Source organism: Talpa occidentalis, unplaced genomic scaffold (genome assembly GCF_014898055.3).
Source record: "Talpa occidentalis isolate TD23 unplaced genomic scaffold, MPIMG_talOcc4v2.1 talOcc4.8, whole genome shotgun sequence".
NCBI lineage: Eukaryota > Metazoa > Chordata > Mammalia > Eulipotyphla > Talpidae > Talpa > Talpa occidentalis.
The window spans coordinates 24021013-24046475 of NW_023605194.1; the positions used below are offsets into that span (position 1 = coordinate 24021013).

Consider the following 25463-nt stretch of genomic DNA (forward strand, 5'->3'; position numbering starts at 1 on the left):
TGGGCGGGCTCCCCGAACCCGCGGAGCGGAGTCCCGACGCCCCAGCCTGGCGTGGGCGCCCTCGCCGCGCCGAGTCGGGCCACGGCTCGCGTTCCAGCGGCCCCCGACGTCCTCGGGGAGGCTCCGAGGGGATTATCAGTTCCTCCATAAGTACTTGAGCCATTTCCGCCGCCCCTAAACCATTTTCTCGGTGAAATTCTGTTGTCTCGTAAAGTTCCACCTCAAAAGCTTCTGAAAATCCAATCAATCTCTTCTCCACCTTATTTATTACCTTTGCTTTAGAGATTCCCCGGAGAGCTGATTGAAGGGCGTTAAGATTACCTTCAGTAGCTTAGCTTGTCAAATCCACGGTGGATGTAATTAGCCATCTGTGGTAGTAAATCAGGAAATGACAAAACTGTGGAAACTCTCCAACATCAATTAAGGTGATTGGGACCTAAAATGTGATTAGCATAAATCTAATTAATTGAATTTTAATCTCTTTGGTGGATTATCACAAGGGAAGTGGTCAGCCCAAAACAGCCTCATTTTTCTAAGAATGTGTTCAACCCTCTTAAAAGTCTGTTTCGCGGAACTCCCTTTACTTAGAATCTTTTGTCCCACGACTCATGATAAAGATACTATATATAGTGATGAATGTTATGTGAATCTGACTTTATCATAATGACTTCATATATTTTGAAAAACAGCTGGGTGTGTATATGAGCTGTACTTCCTCTATAGATGATGTTCATGCCTAGGAGAGCTGGGCTCGAGAACCAATGGCAAACAAGGAAAACTCAGAAGCAGAAGTTAGCCAGCCCAGTCCAGCCTACATTGTCCAGGGAGAGGCTGCCCTGACCAGCTCACTTGCAAGGGTTCCCTAAAGAAGAGACACGTAAAGACTCCATGCCATTTTTAATGGCATTTTTTTCCCTCCCCCCTATAATGGCATTTAAATAGTACCTACCTCCTCGGGTTCCAATTCATGTGCACTAAGCAACTTTATGACAGTAATTTGGCTTCCCAATAATTTAAATATCCAAGGTCTATTTAAGAATCCTTTCAGAAAAATGGGTCACAGACTATAATCATCACCGTAATAAGTAGGTTGTCTCTCATGGTTTCTACTTTAAGGATGTTATTCACTGGGAGATATTCAGAAATCATTCTTATTTTCTGGATTTGCCCAGTATGGTGATTAATGTATAAATATATATATAATTTACCATATATATATAATTTAGATTATAGATGCCTAAAATGCAAATCTTAGTTTTCTTTTAATTTCTCCATTAATTCCTTTGGTACAATAAGATATATTGGCTTTTAAGGTATTTACTTAATTCCTTAAGAAAATAAGTCTACTCTCATAGTTTCTATTCTAATTGGGTGAGAAAAATACAGTAATGAACAACAAAAAGTCATGTGGTTACAAGGGCTAGAAGGAAAATAAGAGAAAGTGACAGTGAATGGACATTATTTTAGAATAGATGAGGTGTGCAATTGCTTGAGAGCAGGGAAGGAGCATGCAGTTATTTGGTACCTGAGTGTTCCAGGCAGAGGGAACAGCACATGCAAAGGCCCTTAAGAGAAGTTATGTTTGGAATAAACATGGAGGTCAGGTTGCCTGGAGTGAAGAGGAATTAGGAAGGTCATTCCAAGTCTTGGAAGCAGTGACTAGAAGGTATGAAAGGATGGAAGTGAAAACGGCAGACCTTCTGCATGAGCAGAGAAAGGATACTGCAGAGTCCACTATGCCTGCCGCATAAGGTACAAGACAGATTTGGCAAGAGACGAGGATGGGACCACATTCTTTGGCGAGCTTTTGTAACTTATTGAACTTTAGTCAGTGAAAAGCCACTGGTTTTTAATTGTTTACTGAATTTTTACAATGAATTCATTCGAAAGGCAAAACATTCAAACAGTAGAAAACTGTATTCAGTGACTAAACAAGTCTCCCTCTCCTGACCCTAGTTCTTCCCAGTCAACATTATTGCTATTTTCTTTTTAACTCTGCCAGGGATATTCAGGATATATATAACTATACCCTTACATAAAATTTCCCTGCCTCATTTTATGCACAAATAGTAGCACATTATATGTTCTGTTGTGTACCTAGTTTTGTCTGAGCAATGTTTCATAACAGAACATCTAGGATTCCTTTCAATGGCGACATCATATTCTACTAAATGCAAAGAAACAGTAGCCAAAAACCTGGGTTCTGGTTCTGTGGTTTGGTTTATTGCTTCCTAGTAGAGTAGCCCCAGACAGATGACTGGGATTATTGGACTTCAAAAATTTTAGGTTCTTTGCTATTGCCAAACATATGTTGCAGTCTTCGGTAGGGAAAGAAGCCCAGCCCTCCCCATAAAGTTCTCATCAATATCCAATTTTAAAGGTTTTGCACTTAAACTGTATAGAAGCAATTCATATATATCCATTAAGAAGTCAAATATTTCTAAATGACACACAATGAGAAGCAGCAGTTTTTGTTGAACTTCTTCTCCACTCCAAAAAGGTAACCACTTTGGACTCTTTTGGTTATTTCTCACAGTATTTTTTATTTTTCAAAATAACATGTTCAAATTATTATTTCAGTGTTTCCTTTTTATATTTACATATGTCCTGGAGAATGAAGATTTGGATGGTTTACACACACTTCCCCCTCCTTGCCTCTCTATAATAAATAATTTTAACATATTTTGGTAATATTAACACCTTTTTAGTTGTTTTTGTTCATTTTTGAGCAACAGAGTATCCTAAAATTATACTTTCCTTTTTGTTTTCCTAGATTTGTGGGTGTAGCATACAAGGCTCCTTTCAAGTTAGAAAAGAGCAGGATACTTGATTGCCCTGGGGCAATAGGTGTGCTTTGAGCCCCAGGGAATGATCAGTGGAATACCTTGTTAATAAGATTGGAGCCATGGGTGGGAGTTGGATGTATATCATTGGACTCACCCTCCCTAAAACCCAAAATCCAGGGTTCAGTTTGCCCACCCTTCTCTGTCAATAAAAAGGCCAGGATCTTGCTTTTGAGCAGCATCCTGCACCTACATGACTCTAGTTTGTTTTATTACTGTGGTGTTGCCAATGGAACACAGATTAATCCTTCTGGCTTAGATTTCTTCAAGTGTTTTCTTGAAGGTAGGTTTTCTCCAGGTAGCTCTGTGAAATACCTCAATTCAACAGTGAAACAGCAACTATTAGTGCTATTTTTCCCTCTTTATTCTGTTGGACACACTTAATATCACCTTCAGTTGCAATACTGTTGGATTCTTTCTAGAGCGGACAGACAGCTGCCTGTCCTGGGTTAGAGTCCTGTTACCAGGATCCAGTCTCTTCCTTTTTCCTGGTTTTCATACTCCAGTAGTTTTCTGAGAAAGGGCTCCTGGGAGGAAAGTTTTTGACACCTTGCATATCTGAAAATATCTTTAATCTACCCTCACACTTGGTTGGCTGGTTGGGTGTGAAATTCTATGCCAAAATTCTATTGGCATTTCCTATAACCTTTTCCCTTCATAACTTTGAAGGCATGCTCCAATGAATGTCTCCTAGCTTCCAGGATTGTTATTGTGAAATTTGATGCTGTTCTGATTCTTATTTATAAGAAACCTGAAACCTGTTCTAGCTGGATTCTCTATGTTCTCAGTCACTGACTTTATATAATGCTGTATTTTGGCATGGGTCATTTTCATTCTTTGTTCCAGGTACTCAGTGGGGCCTTTTATTCTGAGACTTAGAAACTTCAGTTCTGGGGATTTTCTTGAATTATTTCTTTAATAATTTGTTCTCTTCCATTTTCTTATTTCTAGGAGATCCTGGATCTCCCAGCTGATCTAAATTTCTTATACTAAGTGAAAGATGTCAGAAAGTAAAAAACAATTATAGATGGTTTCACTCATTTGCACAATATAAATAACCAAAGAAAGCAACTGGCAAAGCACAACAGAAATAACTTTTGAATTCTGTAAAAACTGTAGTGGTTACCAGAGTGGGGGGAAGGTGATAGTGTACTGACCCTGGGGCTTTGGTGAGGAGGGTGGTGAAGGAAGAAGATTGTGCACATGTTGAGTTATGAAGCTGAACTCCCCAAATGATAAAATTATGTAAACAAATGGCAAATCAAGAAAATTTGATTTTTAAAAAGTACATGCTACATTTAAGGTGACATATTTAGCTCAGTCAAATGAAAAAAAATTCATTACAGATAGCTTTATAATTTTCAGAAAAAAACTTTTAGTTGAAAAACACATATACATGTAAATAATACATATAATACAGATAGGTCTTCTATGTTTGCCCATGAAACATAGTTCTACCTTAGTTTTAGTGGCCTATCAGTTCTAAAACCATAAGCAATCAATACAGCTATGTCAATATTCAAAGGGCCACAGAAACAAATTGTATGAATCCATTGTTTCTTTGACAACCTCATCTTTCCATAGACATGCAGGAGATTAGTTAATAACACACTTCATGCAGCATTTAAACAAATTCAAGTAAAACAAAAATTCTGATCAGTGCACGCAATCAGGTTTAACTTTGGAGAAAAAGACATTCTTTTCACTCTTCTAGTAATCTCAAGTTTGGTCCAAGACTAACATCACTGCAAATGAAAGAGGTCTTTTCTGGCATCAGCCTATACAGGTACACTGGAGGAAAGACTATAGGACAGATTGAGGGTGTACTGGGGATGAATTTGGGGGTCTTTGCCCTTTGCTTATGTGAGTAACCCAAGAAGCTCCAATGCTCTTGCAATGGGAGAGGTGAATTGTCTTTCCCTTATCACCTTTACCTTATATAAGATTGCTCTCATCTACCTTTGGATATCTGTACCCTTTGATTTTTTTTAAAGACAACTTATCATGCAACTTTTAAGTAAACTATATATTTTTCTCAATAAAGTACAGAACAATTAAACACAAGAAAATACATTGTTTCTGACTTAAATCCTATCCACTGTTCCTTGAGGATGACCTAGATGGGCCTTCATGGGGGTCACCACTGGGAAAGGGAAGCAGCAGAAAAATGCCAAAGCAGAATGAAGGGCTACTCACTAAGGAAAAACAGAGCCCTGGGATTTGGTAAGATCATTTCCCCCTTTCTCACAGAAAAGCATATTAGAGTTTCCTGAGTTGCTTCCAAATACTTGGCATTGAAAGGACTTGAGGTCAGTAGAATCACAAGTGAAAACTTTTGAGAAACCCCCAGAAGCTGACCTCAGCCCTCAGCACACCATGGCAGATTTCCCTTTTCTTCTTAATCACTGAAGCAATCTTTTATCTTATGAGAGGCAAGAACTTTAGGTTTCTATTTGAAGAACTTCTGCCTGAAATTGCATCAGAATCAGCAACAGTTGTACCAGCCTCACTTTAGTGACAACATTCCATAAGGTGGGGTACTCAACCCTAACTCGTCATCAGAATAACCTGGGGAGCTTGTTTAAAAGAAGAGAGGTTCTAGAACTCCACTCCTAGAGATTCTGATTCAGATCTTGTTAGGACGTGGGAATATGCATTTTCATTAAGGCTCTCCAGCTGATTTTCATGGATGTAGCACCAGGTCCACACCCTGAGTAACACTGACTTTAGAAGGAAAGGTCAGAAATGCTTCTTTGCTAGAATAAGACCGACTGCCAGACTGACCGCATCCTCTTTGAGGGCTCCAGTGAGGAGATCACCTAGATTCATCCTTTATAGGTAAGGAGGTGAGTCTCCATGGTGCCCAGCTCTAAACGTGAAGCAAAAATTGGGCTCACACTCAACTGGACTTGAGGATAACTAGCAATTTCCCAAAGTGCCAGAAAAGTTTTGGTGGCTTCTGGTTGGGAAGCCCATAAGACCATCTTTTCCTTTTCCTTTCTTCTTTTTTACTGATGTCGAGCTAAGGAAGCCAAATAGACCCACACAGATAATATATTGTTTGGGTATGGGTGAATATATACAGCAAGAGCGAATTCTGTCTGGGGAAATTCCGAGGAGTGAATTCCAGTGTGATACACGGTGTCAATCACTGACTGGACATCAGTATACGGCATCTGGATAGGAAATCCTGTAATCTGGACCAAGGACAGAATAACATGTAAGCCAATTTTATAATCATGTAGATAACAAGGAATTATTGAATTCTGATTGCAAAAATATCACAGCAGCCTCAAAGAAATGGTAGTTGTAAAATAATAAAATAGTTGTCATTTCATGGGTGCTCACTGTTTCTAGGAACAGTGCCAAATGCTTCACATACACATTTAATCCTCAAACAACCTGATGAGGTAGGTTCTATTATAATCCCTGCTTTACAGAGAGAAAGGAGCAGAGCCAGGTCTGTCTAATGCCAGAGCCTGCACACTTAACATTCCACAGATGTGCATGCACCCTTGCTAGAATAGTGAACTGTCAACAAGGAAATGACTTGGTCATGCAAATGAGGGATTTAGGTGAGCAGTTGGAAGATATATTTAATGCTGATTTAGTCTATACTAAGTGACAACTATGTGACAGGATTAAAGGATTATGGAACAGTGTAAAATTGTTAGGTAATAATACATAGGTGATAATCATAAACTTCTTTCAGGTCTTAAACATGGCTTATTTCAGGACACTTTTCCTGATCCTTAAATCTATTCATGTGCTTTTCCCATGTAGTTTCATAGCCCACTATCTTTCCCCAGCTTACTTAATATATTGAAATTACATGTTTTTTAATCTGCTTTTTCAAAAAACATATAGTCTCTGTAAATGCACAAAGTTGTGTTTGTCTTGTTTACTACCACAATCCCAATGCTTAGCACAATAGCCAGCACATAGAATACAAATAATAGTTAACATTTACCAAACACTTGATATAGGCTGGGAGCTATGATGAGTATTAGCTCACTTACTCAACACAACCACAAACCTGATAACTATTTTTATCCTTGTTTATCTTGTCCAATGGGATAGAAAGTTAGAGAAGTAAGGTAACTTGATAAAAGCTGGTGAGTGTTCAAACCAGGAGTTGAACCTAAGTTTTGGATTCAGCCCAGGCTTATGATTATGATTGTATTATAAAATGAATAAATTTACAATGGAGCTCGAAGTTTTAAATCTTGACTTATATTTCATTATGCTTGTCTGTTTACCCCTACTGTGATTAAAGAGAAAGCAAAACAAAACAACTTCCTCCCTACTCATGAATCAATAGTGCCTGCAGATCCCACCCCAGAGCCTCAGTACTCAGCTCCTAATAGATTCTAGTCTTGGGATGGTAGGCAGAAGAATCTCTTCTTGGGAAGCTGGGGCTTTGAAAATCCCACTGGACCAGTTTCTAAGGAAGAGGAATTGAGAGGATGCTCAGACTCAGAGGAAGGGAAAAATAAGAGGACACTAACAATATACCAAATGCCCGTCACATTTGGTTAGGAGCTTGTTGAGTTTGAGATGCCTTTTTACCAATTGGGATGATGTCAAATGTATTGGTGAAAATATATGGGAGAAAGTGAGGAGAGAGGACTAGACTGGATGTATAAATTTTGGAGTAATGTGCGTGTAGAAAATACTAATGAATGCTGGAGTTCTCATGTCCAGAAGCAAGGACAAAGAATCTATTCTATTACTACTATCTAGAAGTTTTAAATCTTGGTCTTTTTAGTTTCTTAGTTACAGTAGTTTCTTTTGGGGAATCTCTTTCCAAAGTTTATGATTTACATACAAAACATACTAGTGATTTTAAGAAAATGTCATGCAGTATGATTATGGTAATAGTCATTCACTTCATTTGAAATTCCTCGGCCTCTAAGTAAATGCATTTTAATGCTAAAGCATCTATCATATAGGATCAAGATAATAGGCATTTCTAAGATTATTTCTGTCTAGCAATTAACAATAAACAAAACAAATGTCATTAATGAATTAAATCCTATACACACCAAATAAAATTGCAGTAGTCTTTCAAATTCACTCTCTTCTTTAGCTGAAATAAACCTTCCAGTGCCAAGTTCTAGCTTAGGGAGGATTTTTTGCAAAATAAAACTACATTGTCGATTCCAATGTGTTGGCTGTTTAGGTCGCCATTCCATCATTTTACACTTTAGAGTCCTTTCAATCCTAAGGTATGAATGCAAAGATTGTTTATTTACTCACTCATTTAACAAATGTGATAAGAGTTTTATCACTTTAAGCATGAGAACACTTTTTTTGTTTTAGGAGGTAACCAGACCTCTGAGGCCAGGGATATCTGCCATCATTCACATTAATCAAGACGGGGAGAAGCAGCTCTTGCTTGCTTGGGAAAGCAAGACACATATAGGGATAGAGCCAGCATTCAGATCTCAAAGGCACATCTCGTTTCCAGTTACTTATGAATAGGCAGCTGCCTCCTAGATGTGATTTGCTGTCACATATCCTCTGATTACTGAGCTGACATTTCTATTCTCTATTACCCTCCTTTGACATAAAACATTGTATTTCCAAGAAACTGCCTTTACAAACGTTCAGGTATCTTATCTGGGATGTTGCCAGCAGAGATGGGCATATTAGATCATTAATTCAACAAGCAAAATGGGGAGGGAATAGGGCATTGGTCTGAGAAGTATGATGATCAGTTTCCCCACCTAGAAACTGACCCTTCAGAAGGGCAGGGATTTCTGCTTGTCTACCCAACCCCCTAGAATAGTGCCCTGTGATGAGCTGCTATAGGGAAGTGAGAAGCAGAGCACGGTGTGATGTGGTGGATGGAGCTGTCCTGTGGCACGTCTCTGTGCAGAATCAGTTTGTGTCACAGAAGAACCAATGGGCATCTCTTGACTGAGCCTGTGGTGTAACTAAGTAGTTCAGAATTCGCAGAGAATCTTGGTAGAGAGACTACTTCAGAATTGCCTGTAGAGCTTTATCAAAATGTTTTATCTCTAGATATTGATATAATAGGCCTGGGACCGGGCACCTGTATTTTTAAGTTGTTAAATCAGAATCGATTCTGATGAAAACCATAAGTTGAGATCTATTTCCCTATTTCATTTCTTCCCTCTTTTGGTAAGAAGAAAGGTAACTAGACATGAGGTTTGGGCACTGGTATGAGACGGGGCCAGCAACGTTGTTTTTGTTTTGCTGTTTTGACTAGTTGGTAGTGGCTTCCATGCCAGTCTGCTGTGCCAGTGTGAGTCACTGGAGACAGTCATACCTCGCAGCCTCTGACACATCTGGGGGAGGAGTGAGGCCTGATGCAAAGTCTGTGACCTTTTAGACTTGACTGATCAACTCCTTAGAAGCGTGTGCATGTGTGAACCCCCTGGTAAGGAGAGAGTACCTAGGAGGGACAATACTGATGTTTCTGCCACCCAACTAGAATATTTTTTGTCATACCCTAACTAGAATATTTTTTGCCATACCTTAAGTTATGGATCATTTACCTTCAAGTCCTTCCAAGTAGTATTAGTTACTGCATTATTATTACTATAGGCTCAACAGGTGTCTATATTGAGAACTTCCTTAGAGTAGCCGACAGTGTTTTTCAGAGGCAACTGTTTTTTAACTTAGACTGTCTTCAGGGAATGTCCTGGAAGACATATACCCAGAGACAGATAATGACTCTGGAAGGAATTATTTTAATCTTATCTCCATTGTGTCCTTTTGTTGCTGAATCTAATGGATTTGAGAGACTGGGTTACAGGACCAAAAGCTAGTTGAAGGTGAGATTAGGGAGAAAACATAGTAATCACAATATATGAATAAAGTTCTCACCTGTTCTTTAGGTCTTCTACCATGCTTTTATTTGTAGCAGAATAAATTATTTCTTCAGGCTGAAATAGAGACAAGTGAAAGTCAGAAAAGATTCTAGGGAGACCATCTTTACATCACAGATTCCCTGGAGTGCTAATATAATGAGGGGAAATCCAGTCAGTCTCGTGTGGCAAAACAATCATAGAGGTACGAAGGTAAAATAGACATCACAGTCTTTCCTTTGACTTTACTTCTTTCCACCAGAGCATGCAAGGGAGAATGGATTTACAAGTGACCTTTTTCACAGGTAAGACAAGCATGCTGCCCCATTCATTTATCCAAGTAAGCATTTGGCATGTTTACTGACTCTACCAGATAATCTTTGCAGATTTCAGTCTCTTCCACTTGTTAATGGTGACACTGATGAAGCTATTTCTCAGAATCTCAGTTACCACGTCTTTTTTTTTTTTTTAAAGATTTATTTATTTATTTATGCACACAAGAGCTGGGGTACAGGCCAGAGGTGCGGGGGGGGGTGAAAGGATTCTCCAGAGACAGAGCAGGGAACAGAACAGGCAGACTGACTGAAATACACTGCTGAGGGGAGCAGCAGATGAGACAGGAGAGGTCTGTTGTGCCATGTGGGTTGCTCCCTGGCTGCTGGGAATTGAACTCATGCTGCAGTGGCTGCCGATTGCTTCATAGGTTGCATCCTAACCCTTGCGCCACCAGGGAGGCCCCTCAGTTACAACATCATTAAAGAAGGGACAATAGCTTTTTCTCTGGAGTCTTGGGGAGATTTTGAAATAAAGCAATACGTGCAAAGCCTGGCATATGTTGCTTAATAATCAATCAGATATTATGGTTACTACTCTTCTAACATGGTTTGTCATCTTCCTTCTTTGAGTATTCTCCTCTCGCGATAGGCTGAAGCCAGGCTCTGCATCTGCACGTCCACATCCACACACTGCATTTTACTCTCCCCCGTGTCCAAGCCTTTGCCGCAGGCAACCCATCAACAGCACAAGTCCTGCTCTACCAAGTTTCTCTGGGTCCCCTCCTCAGCAGGGTATGCTGGCACTTCTCAAGTCCATGGCCTCAAGCCAGCCCTCCCTTCCACAGGGCTCATATAGGCAAGAATGAGGGGCTGGTGTAGACCTTTTTTGCTTTGGGTATTCCTGAGCTGAGCAACAGAGGCAACTGTAGCGATTGGGACAGATGTTTCCTCTTCATGAGTGGAATGACAGTTGTGCAAAAAGGGAGTAACACTTGTCAGACCTCTAGGCCTGAGAACGTTTCAGTAGTGGTGAGTTTTGTGTGCATAGATTCAACTTGGTAAAGGCTTTCTTTCTTTTTTTCTTTTTTAAGATTTTTAAATTTATGCATACAAGAACTGGGGTACAGGCCAGAGATGCAGGGGGTGAGAGGACCCATCAGAGACAGAGTAGGGAACAGAACAGATAGATTGACTGAAGTACACTGCTGAGGGGAGCAGCGGGCAAGACAGGAGAGGTCTGCCTTGCCATGTGGGGATTGAACTGGTGCTGCAGAGGCTGCGGATTACTTCATCATGTGGTGCTTAACCCCTTGCACCACCAGAGAGGCCCTAAAGGCTTTATTTCTACCTTCAGTCTGAGTGGTTTTAAAAACACAATTTTCATCATGGCAGCCCTTGCTTTGGAGTTGACCGCTGACTGTCCTGAAGACAAAGGCCCAAATCCTGACCAGACGTTTGTGCACCCCTCAGCTCATCTCTGGTCACTACCTGGTGGCAGCCACACTGGCCTTTCAGCTCCCTGACCAAGCTCTCCTCGCCACTCAGTCCCTGAAGCCTGCGGTTTCTGCTGTTTGTGGGACCGTTGTCTTTTCTGACTCATTTAGGCAGTTCCTTTCTCACTCTGCTATCATTGCTTTTCCCCAGGAAGCCCCTGTTCCTCCCCTCCCCCTCAGGACCTCCCGCTGCCCAAAGCACAGTCACTTTTGTAATAGCTTTTATCACCCTGCACTTGCACAGCCCGTTTCCTCCTGTAGAACACAGGTCCCAAGCACACTGAGGCATGTCTCTTTCCTGGTGGTATCTATGCTTAACATAGCGCCTGCTCATAGTTGCACTCAATCAACACTGCCCGAAAGAATAACAGAATGACTATTAGTAAACAAACAAGCAAGCCCCTCTCCTCTAAACACATCATTCTCTCCCCAAGAGGCAGCAATGCTTCAGTCACAACTTTGGGAGGAGAAAAGAAACCATGACCTGTGGGTGCTGTAAATGTGGTTTGTTCAAGAGATAAGCACATTTCCCCTCTGGAAAATGACTTTACAAACAGGAAACACAGGAAATAAAGATATATAGGTGTGTGTGTGTGTGTGTGTGTGTGTGTGTGTAAATATATGTATTTGTTTGCTTCTGCAATGGAGAATGATTAGAAGGAGGCACAGAAAACTACCAACAGTGATTATTTCTTAGAGAGTAGGAAAAATATGTTGAAGGGGAGAGGAACTTATCACTTTACACACTTTGGCACTCTATTCCCTCTCCCCCCACCCCCAAGCATTGGGCATTCTTTTTAGTATTGTGATTGCCTCGATTATACAGACAAGCAGAGAATAATGCAATAAACATCCACCTGACGTACCTATCACCTAGATAGACCTAATCTTTACTTTTCTCCATATCTGTTTTACATTATTTTTTAAAAAAGAAGTAAAACATTATAGACTTGAAGTACTCTGCATATGCTCCCTGATCTCCTACCTTTTGTTCTTTCCCCAAAGGTAATCTTTAACCTAAATTCAGTATTCATCATTCCTATGAAAGCCTTTTTGCTATCCCTACATACTTACACACACAGAAACAATAGAGTTTTCAAACTTCATGTAAGTGGTTCTCTACTGTGTGTGTCATTTCACATCTTCTTTATTTTGTTTAAGATTATGCTTTTTATAGCCATTCATGCATCATTCTAGGTCAGTGTTTCTCACCTTTGGCTGCATACTGGAACCACAATGGGGTGTTTAAATAATAACGATGTTTGGGTTCCACTCTCAGAAATTCTGATGAAATGGATGTACAGTCAATGTAAATTGGTTTATACATTTTTAACTGCTGTATAGATTTCACGGTATGAGTAATTAACAACTCATGTATTCATTTTCTCATCAATGAATTGTTTCCTTTTTGGGGGGGGGTTATTTGGAGCAATTCTGTAACATACCCTGTTGTACTTATCTCACTGTGCATGTTTCTCTTGGGTATATACCTAGAAGTTGATTGGTGGATCAAAGGTTGCGTATCTTCAACTTTACCAGATAGTGTCACACTGCTTTCCAAATTGTTTATAGCAATTTATGCTCCCATTGTAACAGGGTGGTCCCCAGGAAAGGGGGAGGTTCCCTGCCCCACCCAAGGGAGGGTGGAGCTGAGCAGGAAGAGGAGAAGCTGAAGAAGAGACTGAGGTAGGAAGCAGGATGGAGCCAGGAGACCTGGAGGAGGCGCATGGAGCCTAGAGACACGTGAAGAAACTGCGCTTGTCTTTTGGTCGTGGACGGGGTGACACAGATGTTGGTGAGACCCATGGGGAGGTGACAATGGCAGCTTTTATCTTGATGTTGATTTTGCTCTTTTCCTTCCGGGCTTGTCCGGTTGTTTGTGACCCTTTTCTGTGGGTCCCCACTGGAAGATGCTTTAGACTTTTAGCAGGCTTTGGGGCCTTGTTCTGGGCCGATCCCATATGGATGGACTTTTACCCATGAGGGGATGGGTAACTTTGGGTGCTTCATTTAGAAACTAGATTCTTTGCCTTTCCTGTATTGTTTCCTAATTAAAGTTCCTTCCCATTAAAGTCTCATATGTTTTGTGTTGATGCAGCGGATGGCAGAACCCATTTAGAATAGGCAGGTTTGCAGGGCTTGGGCTGCCCCTCTCCCTGTCCTATAACACCACCATTTTGCCATCTCTTTGCCAATTTTTGGTGTGTGTGTGGGGGGGTCCTCTAGTATATATGAAATAGTGTTTTGTAAATTTTATTTGTATTTCCCTGATTGTGGGTGAGGTTGAACATTTGAATTTCTGTTTCTACAAATTGGCTTCTGTTTTTCTCTGTGCCCAGCTTTCTCATTTTGGGCTCCTAGCTACTAGTTCATAGATTTTACAATTGACTACACCTGGGCATACCATGACCCTTAATTCGAAAATATCTGTTGAAGTGGCATTTGGGTGCCTTCCCAAAGCAATACCAAGTGCATCGCAGATGCACCAGCTGAGCCGTCAAGGGTGGCTGGGTCAGCTCTGCGCCCTGGCGCTTCAGTGAGTGGCCTCCTGAGCTTCCGTGGTGGATCTGCGGCTTTCCTCTCCACCTTATTTCTGCTTCGAGAAATAAGACTGGTCCTGGCTCCCTGTATGTCATGAGCATCTCTAACTTTGTTGCCACGTCATCTTTCAGCTCCACTCACTGCTAGTGTCTCTGTCCTGTTTCGATTCCATGAAGTAACGATCCGGATTAGCCTTTACACTGCAAAGTACTTTATCATTGCAGTGGATGTGGAACAAAAGGAGTAGGTCAGAGTAAAAACACACTGCCTTGAGCTGACATATTAAGATGAAATTTTAAAAATATTTTACTTTAAAATCTAGATTCTCACTTGAGATGATACTCAATTCACCTTTCTACAAGTAATGGGAAGGGAGCAGAGAAGTCCAAACTTGAACTGGATGGCAGAGAATGATTTTATTAACATTGTCAAATTATTCAATAAGCAATCAGCTATGTAAACATAATAAGAACTGTAACAACTAGTAAAGATTAGAAATAACTGTAATTCTCACATAGACACAACTGGAAAAGTGTGAGTTACCTGTATGCTTTGGACTTTTGCCCCTTGAAAATTTTTCGGAAGTAACTGTTTCCAGAAACCTTCCTTGGAATAGTCAAAATGTGCAGCCATTGGTGTATTATTTTGTTGAATATTAAACCACACCTATTAAAATATTAACATAAAATCAGTGTAGGTCCATAAGAACATAAAACCTCTAACTCGTTAGGATGCAGCAAATTTCACAGTCTCACTATCCAGTTCAGTGGCGGAAGATGAAGGAGGTTCTAAGGTGGGAGACGGAGCTCCCAGGGGTAGGAGAACATTAGACAACCCCCTGTTTCTCAACTTTGGAAGCACTACAGAAGCACCTGGGGCAGCTGTAGCAATAAAAGATTTCCATCCCACTGATCCTAATGGAACATCCATATTGTCTTCAAAGTTCCCCCATATGATTCTAATGTATGCCAAGGTAGAGGACGCTGGTTTGACTCTTGCAGAAATAATTCAAAATAAAAATTTTTCCCATATACTTACATTTCCACCATCAAACAAACAGTCTACACTTTGTAAAGGACAAAATGGGTCAAACTGCTTATGACATTGCCCAGTTAATGGATTCCAAAGCAGATATTCATCATTTTCTTGAGTTAATACATAGGCCACGTGCCCCTATATGAGGAAAAAGAGATCTAAAAGTCACTTGTAAATGATTGGTTGTATGTGGAAATTCAAATGTAAGCATGTGCTAGATCTTTGATTTCCAAAAGCCTTTTTATTAGGGCTTTTAAAATTTTCTTGAAAAGGAAAAATGCCAAAGCTTCAGAAATCCTCAGGCACAGGCCAGCATGTATGGTCTTGCAGGCTGTACCTGCAAGGTGGTAAAATAAATGGCCTAACAAAAATCATATTTTATGACAATTTCCCAGGAGCTAAGACTAAAGTGTTTTGAGGTTGGGGCACTTTTATTTAATACACCAAGAGGTGCTAGTCCTGATTTGAGAACAATGTATTCAGAGGCTGAGGGCAAACATTGCAGGGTTGGGGAAAGAAAACTTACCTAGAGCTCTGAAAAAGCCAACTTAAGTTAAAAAGTCATTAAATTAACTTTGAAAATTTAAGATCTGGAATTGTAATGGAGAAAGAGTATATAGGAAACAATTTAAGGAATAAAAGCAGTCATTATATTTTATTTTGCTATGAATATACCATTTGGTGTGTAAACCTTTCTTAGTAAAGAATAAAATATGCAGGAAACAATAACAAGACCATTTGACATCTACTGAGTACCTATGTGTACACTAATTTGTCACTTTAATACACTCCAAATTCTGCAAGGTAGGGATGATTATTACACTTGCTTTTCATATGCACAGAAGTAACAGTAAGTGATGTTAAGTAACAGTAAGTGATATTACTTAAGTAAGTAACAGTAAGTGATATTAAGTAACAGTAAGTGATATTACTGCCATCTCAGGAGGTGATAACTGTGGCTCAGAGGAGTAACAAGGCTGAGATCATAGTAAAGGCCATTGCTGAGTTGTAAACCCTCTCTGACTAGCCCCCCAAACCATATCCTTAACACTGCACTGCAGAGTCTGGTTTTCCTCATTCCAAGCTCTGGCTCTTTCCTGCTGTGCTTGTCATCATTACAGCTAAGGGGAGACGTCACCTCAACTACCAGGCTGGGGTGAACAAGACACAGTTGAGGGTTGCCTCCCAGCTGGATGTTTGTTGAAATATTGTTGACTATTCACTGGTATCTGGTGGCACTTAAGACTACAACGTGGGGTCACATGGGGGACACTAACCACAGGGTTTCAGTTTGGTGACAAATAGTGAACTATGCCAAGGGAATACAGAGAAATAAATGATGATAAAACCCATAAAGCAAGACTGGAAATGCTGATCTTCATGAAAATATTCATGTTAGAAATAAACACTATCCAAAAAAGGGTAGCTTTCTACCACCACCATTACTGGAGCATCTGCCAAGAACCAGGGGTTGCTGCCACTACCAGACATGCACTATGGAATTTATATTTCTAGTAACCCCCAAAAGTAGCACGATTACTAGTACTATTTTGCAAAGAAAAAAAGCAAACAGAAGTCATTCTTTACACTGGAGACAGTTTGATGAACCACCATTATCCTCTTAACTCATAAATATTTATGGCCATGAAATTCCCTTATTAGCTTGTGAAAAGATGGAAATGAGGATTGAAGTCTTTGGAACTTGCAGCTGAGAGCCAATTAGTCTTGTTAGTACTATTTAAATATTAACTCCAGCACTTACTTCCAACACTGAAGTTCCCAGAAGGACCAAAGCTTTTTTTCCAAAATACAGGAAGAAATTACAGAGAAGTATGGCATGCTCCTCCTTATTCCCAGTAGCCAAACTGATGCACCGCTATGGCAAAGCCAAAACAAGGACCAAAAAAAAAAGGGGGGGGGTGGAGAAGGAGAACTTTGAGTACTGCAAGTATCCAACAGATTCACAGCCCTCTACTTCCTCTAGTTGCAAACACACATTTTTGCCAGTCACTAAGGTTACAAAACTGTTAGCAAAGTTCTGACTTTTACCTGATAAACAAGTAGGACGTGAGAAGAGAACATTAACTTGGAACATAGGAGTCACCTTTATTGTGGATAATTAATGAGGATTCTACATAAGTGACCAAAAAATTTTCATCCAAAATGGGACATTTTTATTTGGGAAAGATGTTAAAATGCCCTAGGCAAACAGGGACAGGCAGACTTGCATTTTATGTCATCAGAGAGGAATGTCATTTGATAGGAGATTGGTGTTTTTAGCGGGAGGATCCCTTTGGACAGAGCTGCACTCTGTCCTGCACCAATATAGTGTTCTCAGCTGAGAGGGAGGGAGAGTTGGGAGTTGGAGTCCAATCAGGAAGAGTAACCAAAACTTCTTCAGTCACTTCAGCTGAACTGCATGTAATTAAATATAGGGTCCCTACTAAAGCAGTTGTAGCGGGAGCAAAAAAGCACAGCAGAAGTGCCACACTGGTGGCCTGTGGCCTCGTGCTGGTCTATAGGTTCATTTGTTTGGTTCCTGGAATGTTTTTACAAATTGGGAGATCTCATATAAAACTCTGAACTTCTGGCTTCTCTTGAAAAGAATCAAAAGATCTAGCAACAAATGTTCATATGGCAATAATGATGTTCAAAATGTTCATATGGGAATAATCTGTTGTTGTTGAGTCGCACCATTTAGAGGCCACCTGTGTTTTATAATGCGTTATAGTCACAGAGAGAGGCCAGAGAGTGGGAAGGGAGGAGCACTTCCAAATCAGGGTGGAAGCACTTCAGTATTTTAACAACTGATATGACCTTATCAGTGCATGCCTGTTGAACATGATGGTGAGAGATGGAGGTTAGGGAAGATGGTAAGGCGGTTCCTGTGGGAAAAAGTGTGAACAATAGTCTTCAATTCCAGACCAGGCTGGGGGTTCCCCCAACTTAATTTCAGAAGAGGGAATCCATCCTGAGTTCCAGGTGCCTTGCATGTGTACTGTCCTTGTAAAACCTGTGTCCTCTGTATGACACAGATGAAATTAAGGTCCAGAGAAACTGATTCACTTATCTCAGTTCACACAGCTATTAAATCATTATCTCAGTTGAAGCAGGATTTGAATCAAGATTTGTTTGGCTCTCAGACATCCAGATTTGTTTGACTCCCAGGTAGGAGATAATAACTCTTGTCTTCTGGCAATCTAATTAGTCTTACACTAATGGGATCCCAAGACCAAAGGGTTCATGGAAGACATTATTAGCCAAGAGAAATCCCAAGCCCGTAGTAACCTCTTAGTTGTGGGCATTCTTTGCATGGGGGAAGGTTCAGGAGTACTAGTATTTGTTTGAATGTTTCAGCTATTTTAGAGGCTGCTTCTCAATAGTCTGTATGATTATAATACCCTTGGACAGATTTCATTAGTTCAAAGAGTCTCAAAAGAGTCTAGAACTAATATCACCTCTTTAAGCTCTACCAGATTTGCATTCCTGGATCCTGGAATAAACCACATGCTTGTGTTTCTGTTATTCCTACTTAGCAGAGACATTGTGGTCACCTATTACGTTAGCCCTATTCCCCCTAAATCCACTTTATCTCAAATCTAGCCTCTAAAACACTCTACATAAGAGTCAGGACTATCAGATCCAATTGGAACATGTCCTTCTCTTAGGCTCCCATCACACCAGTACTTTCCAATTAAAAATACTTATAAATTCTTGTTAAATTCAAAGTAGTGTTATAAGTGATGAACATAAAAATAGGAATCAAATCTACATCTACATTTAAGATTAAACTTGGGATGTATTTGTACAGAGTGTGGATTTGGGGCCATTATATAAGCAATTAATTATAATTTAAGGTAGAATGGAAGAAGTGCTCTAATTAAGGCTGCCAGATTTTGGAAGAAAAATAGGACACCCAGTTAAATTTTAATTTCAGAGAAATAAGTAATTTTTTAATTAAAAATATGTCACAAATGTTGCATAGGGTCTGTATTTTACTTTGGCAGCCAATCTAAAAAGAACTTTAACCCAAGTGCTCAGGAAAAGCATTGCTATACAAGCTCTCCATTCGGATGTGGGGAGCCTGGGGAGAGCTTCTGGGAAATGGTGGCATTTGTCAGACTTAAGAGTATGACCAGCTCCTTTGTGACAAGCCATGTTTCTCTGGAGAATGTCTGGAATTGCTGTTAAAGCAAAATATTCATGAGCTACCACTTATAGCACTGAATAAAAATTTATCAGATTGCTGTAAAGTCAAAAAATATGTTAAATTATCAAATGCTTTTAAATGTCACAAGGCAAAGTGCTATATAACTACAAGCTATTTTTCAAAAGGTTTCCTTAAAAGAAAAGCAAGGACAAAATATTACACATTTTAACTATAAAATGTAATTTGTTACCTCTGATGTCATCCATATGTCAAAGCCATCACTTTCATCCACTGTATCAGGCATCAAGGGAATCAAGGATACAAATCGAGCAATGAGGTCCTGCCATAATAAAAATTGGCATGTACTGAGTGCGTACTACACGTCCATCACCAAGCACAACGCTTTCCAGGCATTGTCATTACACTTAGTGATTCCTACAAGCCTATGTAGGAATTATTTTTGATTTATATACAGGCATTATTTTTGTATAACAGGGGAAACCAGCCTAGAGCATTAAGAAAACTTGTTCAGGGCCTCCCCGGTGGCGCAGCGGTTGAGCGCTGGGTTGCGAAGCTGCCCGCGGCCTTTGCGGCGCCGGTTCGATCCCCGGCTGCTCCCCGGTCACCGGAGGAGGGTCCCACATGGCGCGCAGACCTCTCCTGCCGCCCGCTGCTCCCCTCAGCAGTGTACTTCGGTCCTTCTGCCTGCTCTGCTCCCCACTCTGGCTCTGGTGAATTCTCTCACCCTCCCGCGCTTCTGACTGTACCCAGTGCATGTATGAACAAAACAAACAAGCAGACAAATAAATAAAATGGAACATGCCTCTAAAAAAAAAAAAAGAAAAAAAAGAAAACTTGTCCAGGGTGACACTGCTAACACAATATATGGGGTCTATGGGGATGAGCCCATGTTAGCCTGACTTCAGAGTGTGGTATTAACCATTACTCTTCATTATAATAAATTATTAAAATTCTAAACATGATGCACTACATAAATACCTTAAATTATAACTGTTAAAAACTTGAAAAAAGACAGAAGGATGGCAAAGGTTTGATTTGCAGTTACATTAAAAATCTATCAGATTTATGTATATATATTTTCTTTATTGACGTAAGATTGGCTTACAACACTATATACGATTTAGGGGAATAGACTCATGCCTCCTCAGATGTACGTTACCACTCCCCTCCCCATTAAAGCACCCATAGTCCTTTACACTAGGCCAATGGGCCCCCCTACCCCCCTTTGCTGCCACCCCTGCACAGAATTATCTTTATTACTCTAAGCTTGTTATAAGCTGCCATGGCAGGAAGCTATTGGTACAGCCTGCTTTTTCAAGCAACAGAAGTTTTTCATGGATTGTGTCCCTGGTGGAGCTAAGACAAGGACTCAGGCCAAGGAGGCTAGGAGACAAGGATGCAAATGTAAATAAACAATGACTTGACATGAAAAGTTACTGACATTGTCACTGATTTACACTCGTTGCCACGCATGCATTATTGCCACCTCCTACACAGGCATGTTTTCTGACTTCATGCAGTTAATTAAACGTGGTTCACAGTCCTTGATAATCAAAGGAGCAAGGATTTCTATTTCTCCTTAAAGACAAAAACTGCCTTTGAAATAAACCTGAAAACATTATGTCCCTGGACTTTGGGTGTCAGGAAACACTAGCAGGATGAAACCCATGATGGAAAAGCACAGTGTAGCAAAAGGCAATCTAAAGTAGGCCTTCTGATTTTAGCTTAAAGAGTCTGACTAATGGAGTTTTATAACAGACAACTAGCTGGCACGCGCTGCTTTCTAATGGGCAAGTAATACTGAAGTAATACAAGTAATTCTGAAGAAAGCCAATTGACTCCATCAAATTCGAATAACCAGAAGGTGTATATGATTTTTCACAGACGACTGTTAACTAATGCTTTTTTTTCTTAAAGGGTAGATACAGTTCTTATTTCATACTTTCCTTTCTCAAAGCAGAAGGAGCTACTGAATGTGCAGCTTTAGAAAAGAATAAGGAGGGCCTCCCTGGTGGCGCAGCGGTTGAGCGCTGGGTTGCAAAGCTGCCCACAGCCTCTGCAGCGCCAGTTCAATCCCCGGCTGCTCCCCGGCCACCAGAGGAGGGTCCCACATGGCGCGAAGACCTCTCCTGCCGCCCGCTGCTCCCCTCAGCAGTGTACTTGGGTCCTTCTGCCTGCTCTGCTCCCCACTCTGGCTCTGGTGAATTCTCTCACCCTCCCGCACTTCTGACTGTACCCAGTGCTTGTATAAATAAATAAATAAATATTAAAAAAGAAAAGAAAAGAATAAGGAAATCATTTCCTGAGAGAGGATTGTTTCCAAGACATTATCAAATGAATAAAGGTAAGACACGATTACAAAAGAAGCTAACCAGTTAAAATAAATATAAATTTGAAGTGATAAATAGATGCTAAAATTTTCTATGGTGATAGTTGCACAACTCTATGATTATGCTAAAAACCACTGAACTGCAGACTTTAGAAGGGTGAGCTATATCTCCAAACCACTAAAATAAATGTAACTTACAAGTGTTGCACTTGAATCATGAAGAAATATGTCCAGAAGTTGTTGAGGTGGATTTAATGCCTTGATATATCTTGTTACTAAGACCTGTATCCCTTCATCATTAAAAACAGTAGTTGTGATTCTTCGGTTCGGAAACAAGTCTTTGCAATTTTTTTTAAAAAGCTGTGCTCTCTGTAAAACATCTATTGGATCTGAAAACTAGAATCAAGATTAAAATGTTTTAACACTACCAAATTGTTTTCAGAAAATAGCACGAATCAATGTTCATTTTTGTCAGTTTTAAAATTATTATCACTCGTTTTTAAAACAGTTTACACTTCTTTGATAGTATATATAAAATAATTCAATGTAAAGCCTACCTTGCCTAGTTCTGGATCACAGGTGACATATGATATTTGAGGCTCAATGGTAACAAAAATATTTAAGAAGCTACATTCTTTTAAATTTTGCCCATTACAATCTTCTTTAGGAGACATGTAAGTCTTACTCCAAGTATACCCAAGCAAAACTGGTGGAATATTTACTTGAAATGTTCCACTAATCTGAAAGAACAGAGCATATAACAAGTTCTGCATGATGAAAATAACCATCAGTGTGAAATACTGTAGCACAACTTAGTCTTCCCCATAGGAGGAAGCAACTTGCCTGGGTCTGTGCTGGCTCTGCGCATACGTACTGCACAGGACATCAGCTTTTCAGCCATGATGTGTACACAGGCACCCTTGACACCCAGGGTCACTGCTTAATACCTACCATGTGAAGAGGGAGGACTGAGAAGGAAGTGACTCAGGAAGTAAGTTACTATAATAAAAACTTAGAAAAATCTGTTTCAGCCTCAGAAAAGATGCTAAAAGATCATGTTGTGCTTTGTCTTGGGTCTAAGAGGAGAAAAAAATTTAACAGCAGGAGAGATAATTCATAGGCCATCAGGAGGAGGGGGTCTTGTGTGCATGGGAGTGTGTGTGTGGGTGTGTGTAGGGGATGGGAGGGAAGTTACAATAATAATAGCTAATAATAACAGTTAATAGCTATTGAGCAAAGCACTATGTCAGGTACTTGATAACGATCATATCATTCAATGAGGTAATTACTTTTATGCCCATTTCGTAGATAAGAAAACTGAGGCTCAGTGAATTTAAGTGATTTGTGCAAGATCACGTAACTAATGAGGTAGAGCCACAATCATTCCCCCAGGTTTGCTCACCTTTAAAGCTTACACTTCACTACCTCTTGACCCTGGAGTCTGGTCTGAGAAATAGTTGCAGTTTTACAAATGTAAGCTGCCCTGTACCTTCAGTAACTTGAATCTCTATTACTTTTTATTTGCAATACTTATATTTGCAATATGCTGCCTCATGATGTCCTGTGATTGTATATTATGGAGATACTTCTCTCCTACTTAATAGTCATTCTCTCCTCCTTTTGTTAGGGGGAAAAGGATGTCCCAAAGCAAATTCCATATAGGCTTTGTGGACTCCACCCCCACCCCAGGTCAAAGCCAAAGACACTGGGAACTCCAAATCCCATCACCACCAAAGGGAAGGTGGCTTGGACCTGAGGGTGGGGTTAAGCAGCCAGGTGGATACAAAAAGCAGACACGTGGGCTTTGGGGGGGCTCTCCATTTTTGGCTCTCCGCCAGCTCGCAGCGTCAGGCCAGCTCAGAGAGTGACTTTGGGTTTCCAGGTCGTCGGATCGGGTAGGACGCATTAAAGACTTTATTTCCCTATTTTCTCCCTGAGTTGTATATTTTCCTTATTTCTTCTTCTCTTGTAAATAAACCTTTTATTAACCCTTTTGCGTATGTCTGTAGTAGAGTATTCATAAGTCCCTTTAAAGCGCGCGGGTGAGGACCCACAGCCAGGAACCCGTTTAATATCGGGGTTGCTCTATAACACTTTCTTATGAGGTGTTAGAGGGCAACGTGACATCAATGTAGTGGCCAAGTCATAGAAATAAAATTTAAGCGGTCTGCCAGGATGTTCTGGAGACATATCTGTTTTCTTGATGCAGGCACTACCCCTTCTTGCTCCCCCTGCCTCCTGTGGCCACTATGACTATGAAGCTGGAGGTGCAATGGGTAATTTGCGGTTATGAGGATGAATGTGCACAACCAAGACAGTGGAACAGAAAGACAAAAGTAGTTTGGATCCTTAAAATCTTGTTGAGCTGCTGCACTGTCATCTAGATTTCTTTTTAGGTGAGACTCCCTGACATCAGCATGGTTAGTCAAGTTTTTCATTCCAGAGGGCCAAATGCAGCACTAATCTACACACACATATTCTGACTCAAGTGCCCTCATTTGCTTAACAAAGTCATCTTTAGGGATTGACTCAAAAGATATCACCTCTGTAACTATTTCCCTGACCTTTTATTCTCCTCCATCTTACCCATTCCCCACTCTGAACACCCCTCGCCTGCCCCTTATTATTTCTTATGCTTCCTTAGTACCTGTCTCATGCCTCTATAAAACACTACGGCATTATATAGTTATACTGAAATGTTGGTTTTCTTCTATAGACAGCACATTTATTGAGGTAGAAAATTCATTTCTGAATCTTCTGTATCTGGCATGGCCTCAGAGATGTTGAGTACCTTGTCTAAAATCACTCAGTAAGAAAATAACAGAGCCCAAAATAGAGTCTAGGCTGGGATTTTTATATTTTATTGGTCATGTAGGCATACTCTTGCTATGGAACCCAAGAGTAGAGCTTGCTGGGGGTCAGAGACAGGTGCTAATCATCAGTCTCATAATTATCAATAAGCAATGTTAAGGAGCTAAACTTTTGATAACCATGGTTACAAAGCAAGATCATTGTGAATCCCAGTCTATAAAACTATCATATGCAAAAATGAATGTTGCTTTAAAATTCAGTGCTAGGTACATTATTCTTTATCAATGAATACTCTAAAAATGTAAGAAGTTAATTTGTGGGTCAGCTAAAACCTTCAAACACTCCAGTACCCCTGAGGCACTGGAATCATGTTAGCTGATCTACCTACCAACCTTTCCATCACAGGACTGGATTCAAAGACAACAGTATGTTCCTTTTAGTCAGAGGTAAAAACTTAATTAGCTAACAATTATTTTCTATTACCTCAGATTGTCGTAGAAGAGCAGAGAAAGGGAAGACAATGGATCCAAGCCAATTCTTTTTCATATATGAATGACCACTGCAGCTCTTGAGACAGTGATCCTAATAAAATAAATAATTTTCTATTACAGATCTTTAATGAGTTATGATTGGGTCATGTCCTGATAAAGTCATCATAAATCAAAAACATCAAAGATCAAAAATGCTGACGAGGAGTTGCAGCTCTCTGTGAGGACAGGTATCAAAAGATTGTGATTTGGGGGCCTCCCTGGTGGTGAAGGGTTTAAGACACAACCTATGAAGCTATCCACAGCCCTTGCAGTGTGAGTTTGATCCTGGCCAGGGAGCCCTCAGCAGTGGATTTCAGTTAATCTTCCTGTTCTGTTCCCCACTCTGTCTCTGGTGAATCCTCTCACCCCCCACACCTCTGGCCTGTACCCCAGTTCTTGCATGCATAAATAAGTAAATCTTTAAAACAAAAAGAAAAAAGATTGTGATTTCTTTGTGTAAAATCATGTGTGCCCAATAGGCTGCCTTGTCTTGTTATCATGAGTACACCTTTGTATGTTAATTGTCAGCCACAGAGTTGGCACTAGTGGTTTGAGGAAATGAACTGTGCCCTAGGGGGCCAAGTATACAAAGGAATCTC

The 25463-nt window shown here is 40.3% G+C and overlaps 1 protein-coding gene across 15 annotated transcripts in view; it reads right to left on the minus strand.

Moving 5' to 3' along the window:
* Positions 1–4230: 4230 nt before the first annotated feature.
* The window catches only part of CC2D2B (coiled-coil and C2 domain containing 2B), a 70067-nt gene continuing 48834 nt past the window's right edge, over positions 4231–25463 (minus strand). For 12 of the 15 annotated variants that reach the window (XM_054690534.1, XM_054690538.1, XM_054690539.1 and 9 more), the window contains 10 exons: positions 24818–24916; positions 22081–22263; positions 21722–21919; positions 19424–19513; positions 16786–16899; positions 15027–15161; positions 14532–14654; positions 9699–9757; positions 7889–8066; positions 4231–6040 (listed from right to left, as the gene is read on the minus strand). In XM_054690534.1, the coding sequence (XP_054546509.1) occupies positions 5852–6040; positions 7889–8066; positions 9699–9757; positions 14532–14654; positions 15027–15161; positions 16786–16899; positions 19424–19513; positions 21722–21919; positions 22081–22263; positions 24818–24916 (1368 nt within the window). In that variant the 3' untranslated portion in view covers positions 4231–5851. Of the gene's footprint in view, positions 6041–7888; positions 8067–9698; positions 9758–14531; positions 14655–15026; positions 15182–16785; positions 16900–19423; positions 19514–21721; positions 21920–22080; positions 22264–24817; positions 24917–25463 lie in introns of those variants that run through there. The other 3 variants (XM_054690540.1, XM_054690541.1, XM_054690542.1) reach the window with 3 other exon arrangements.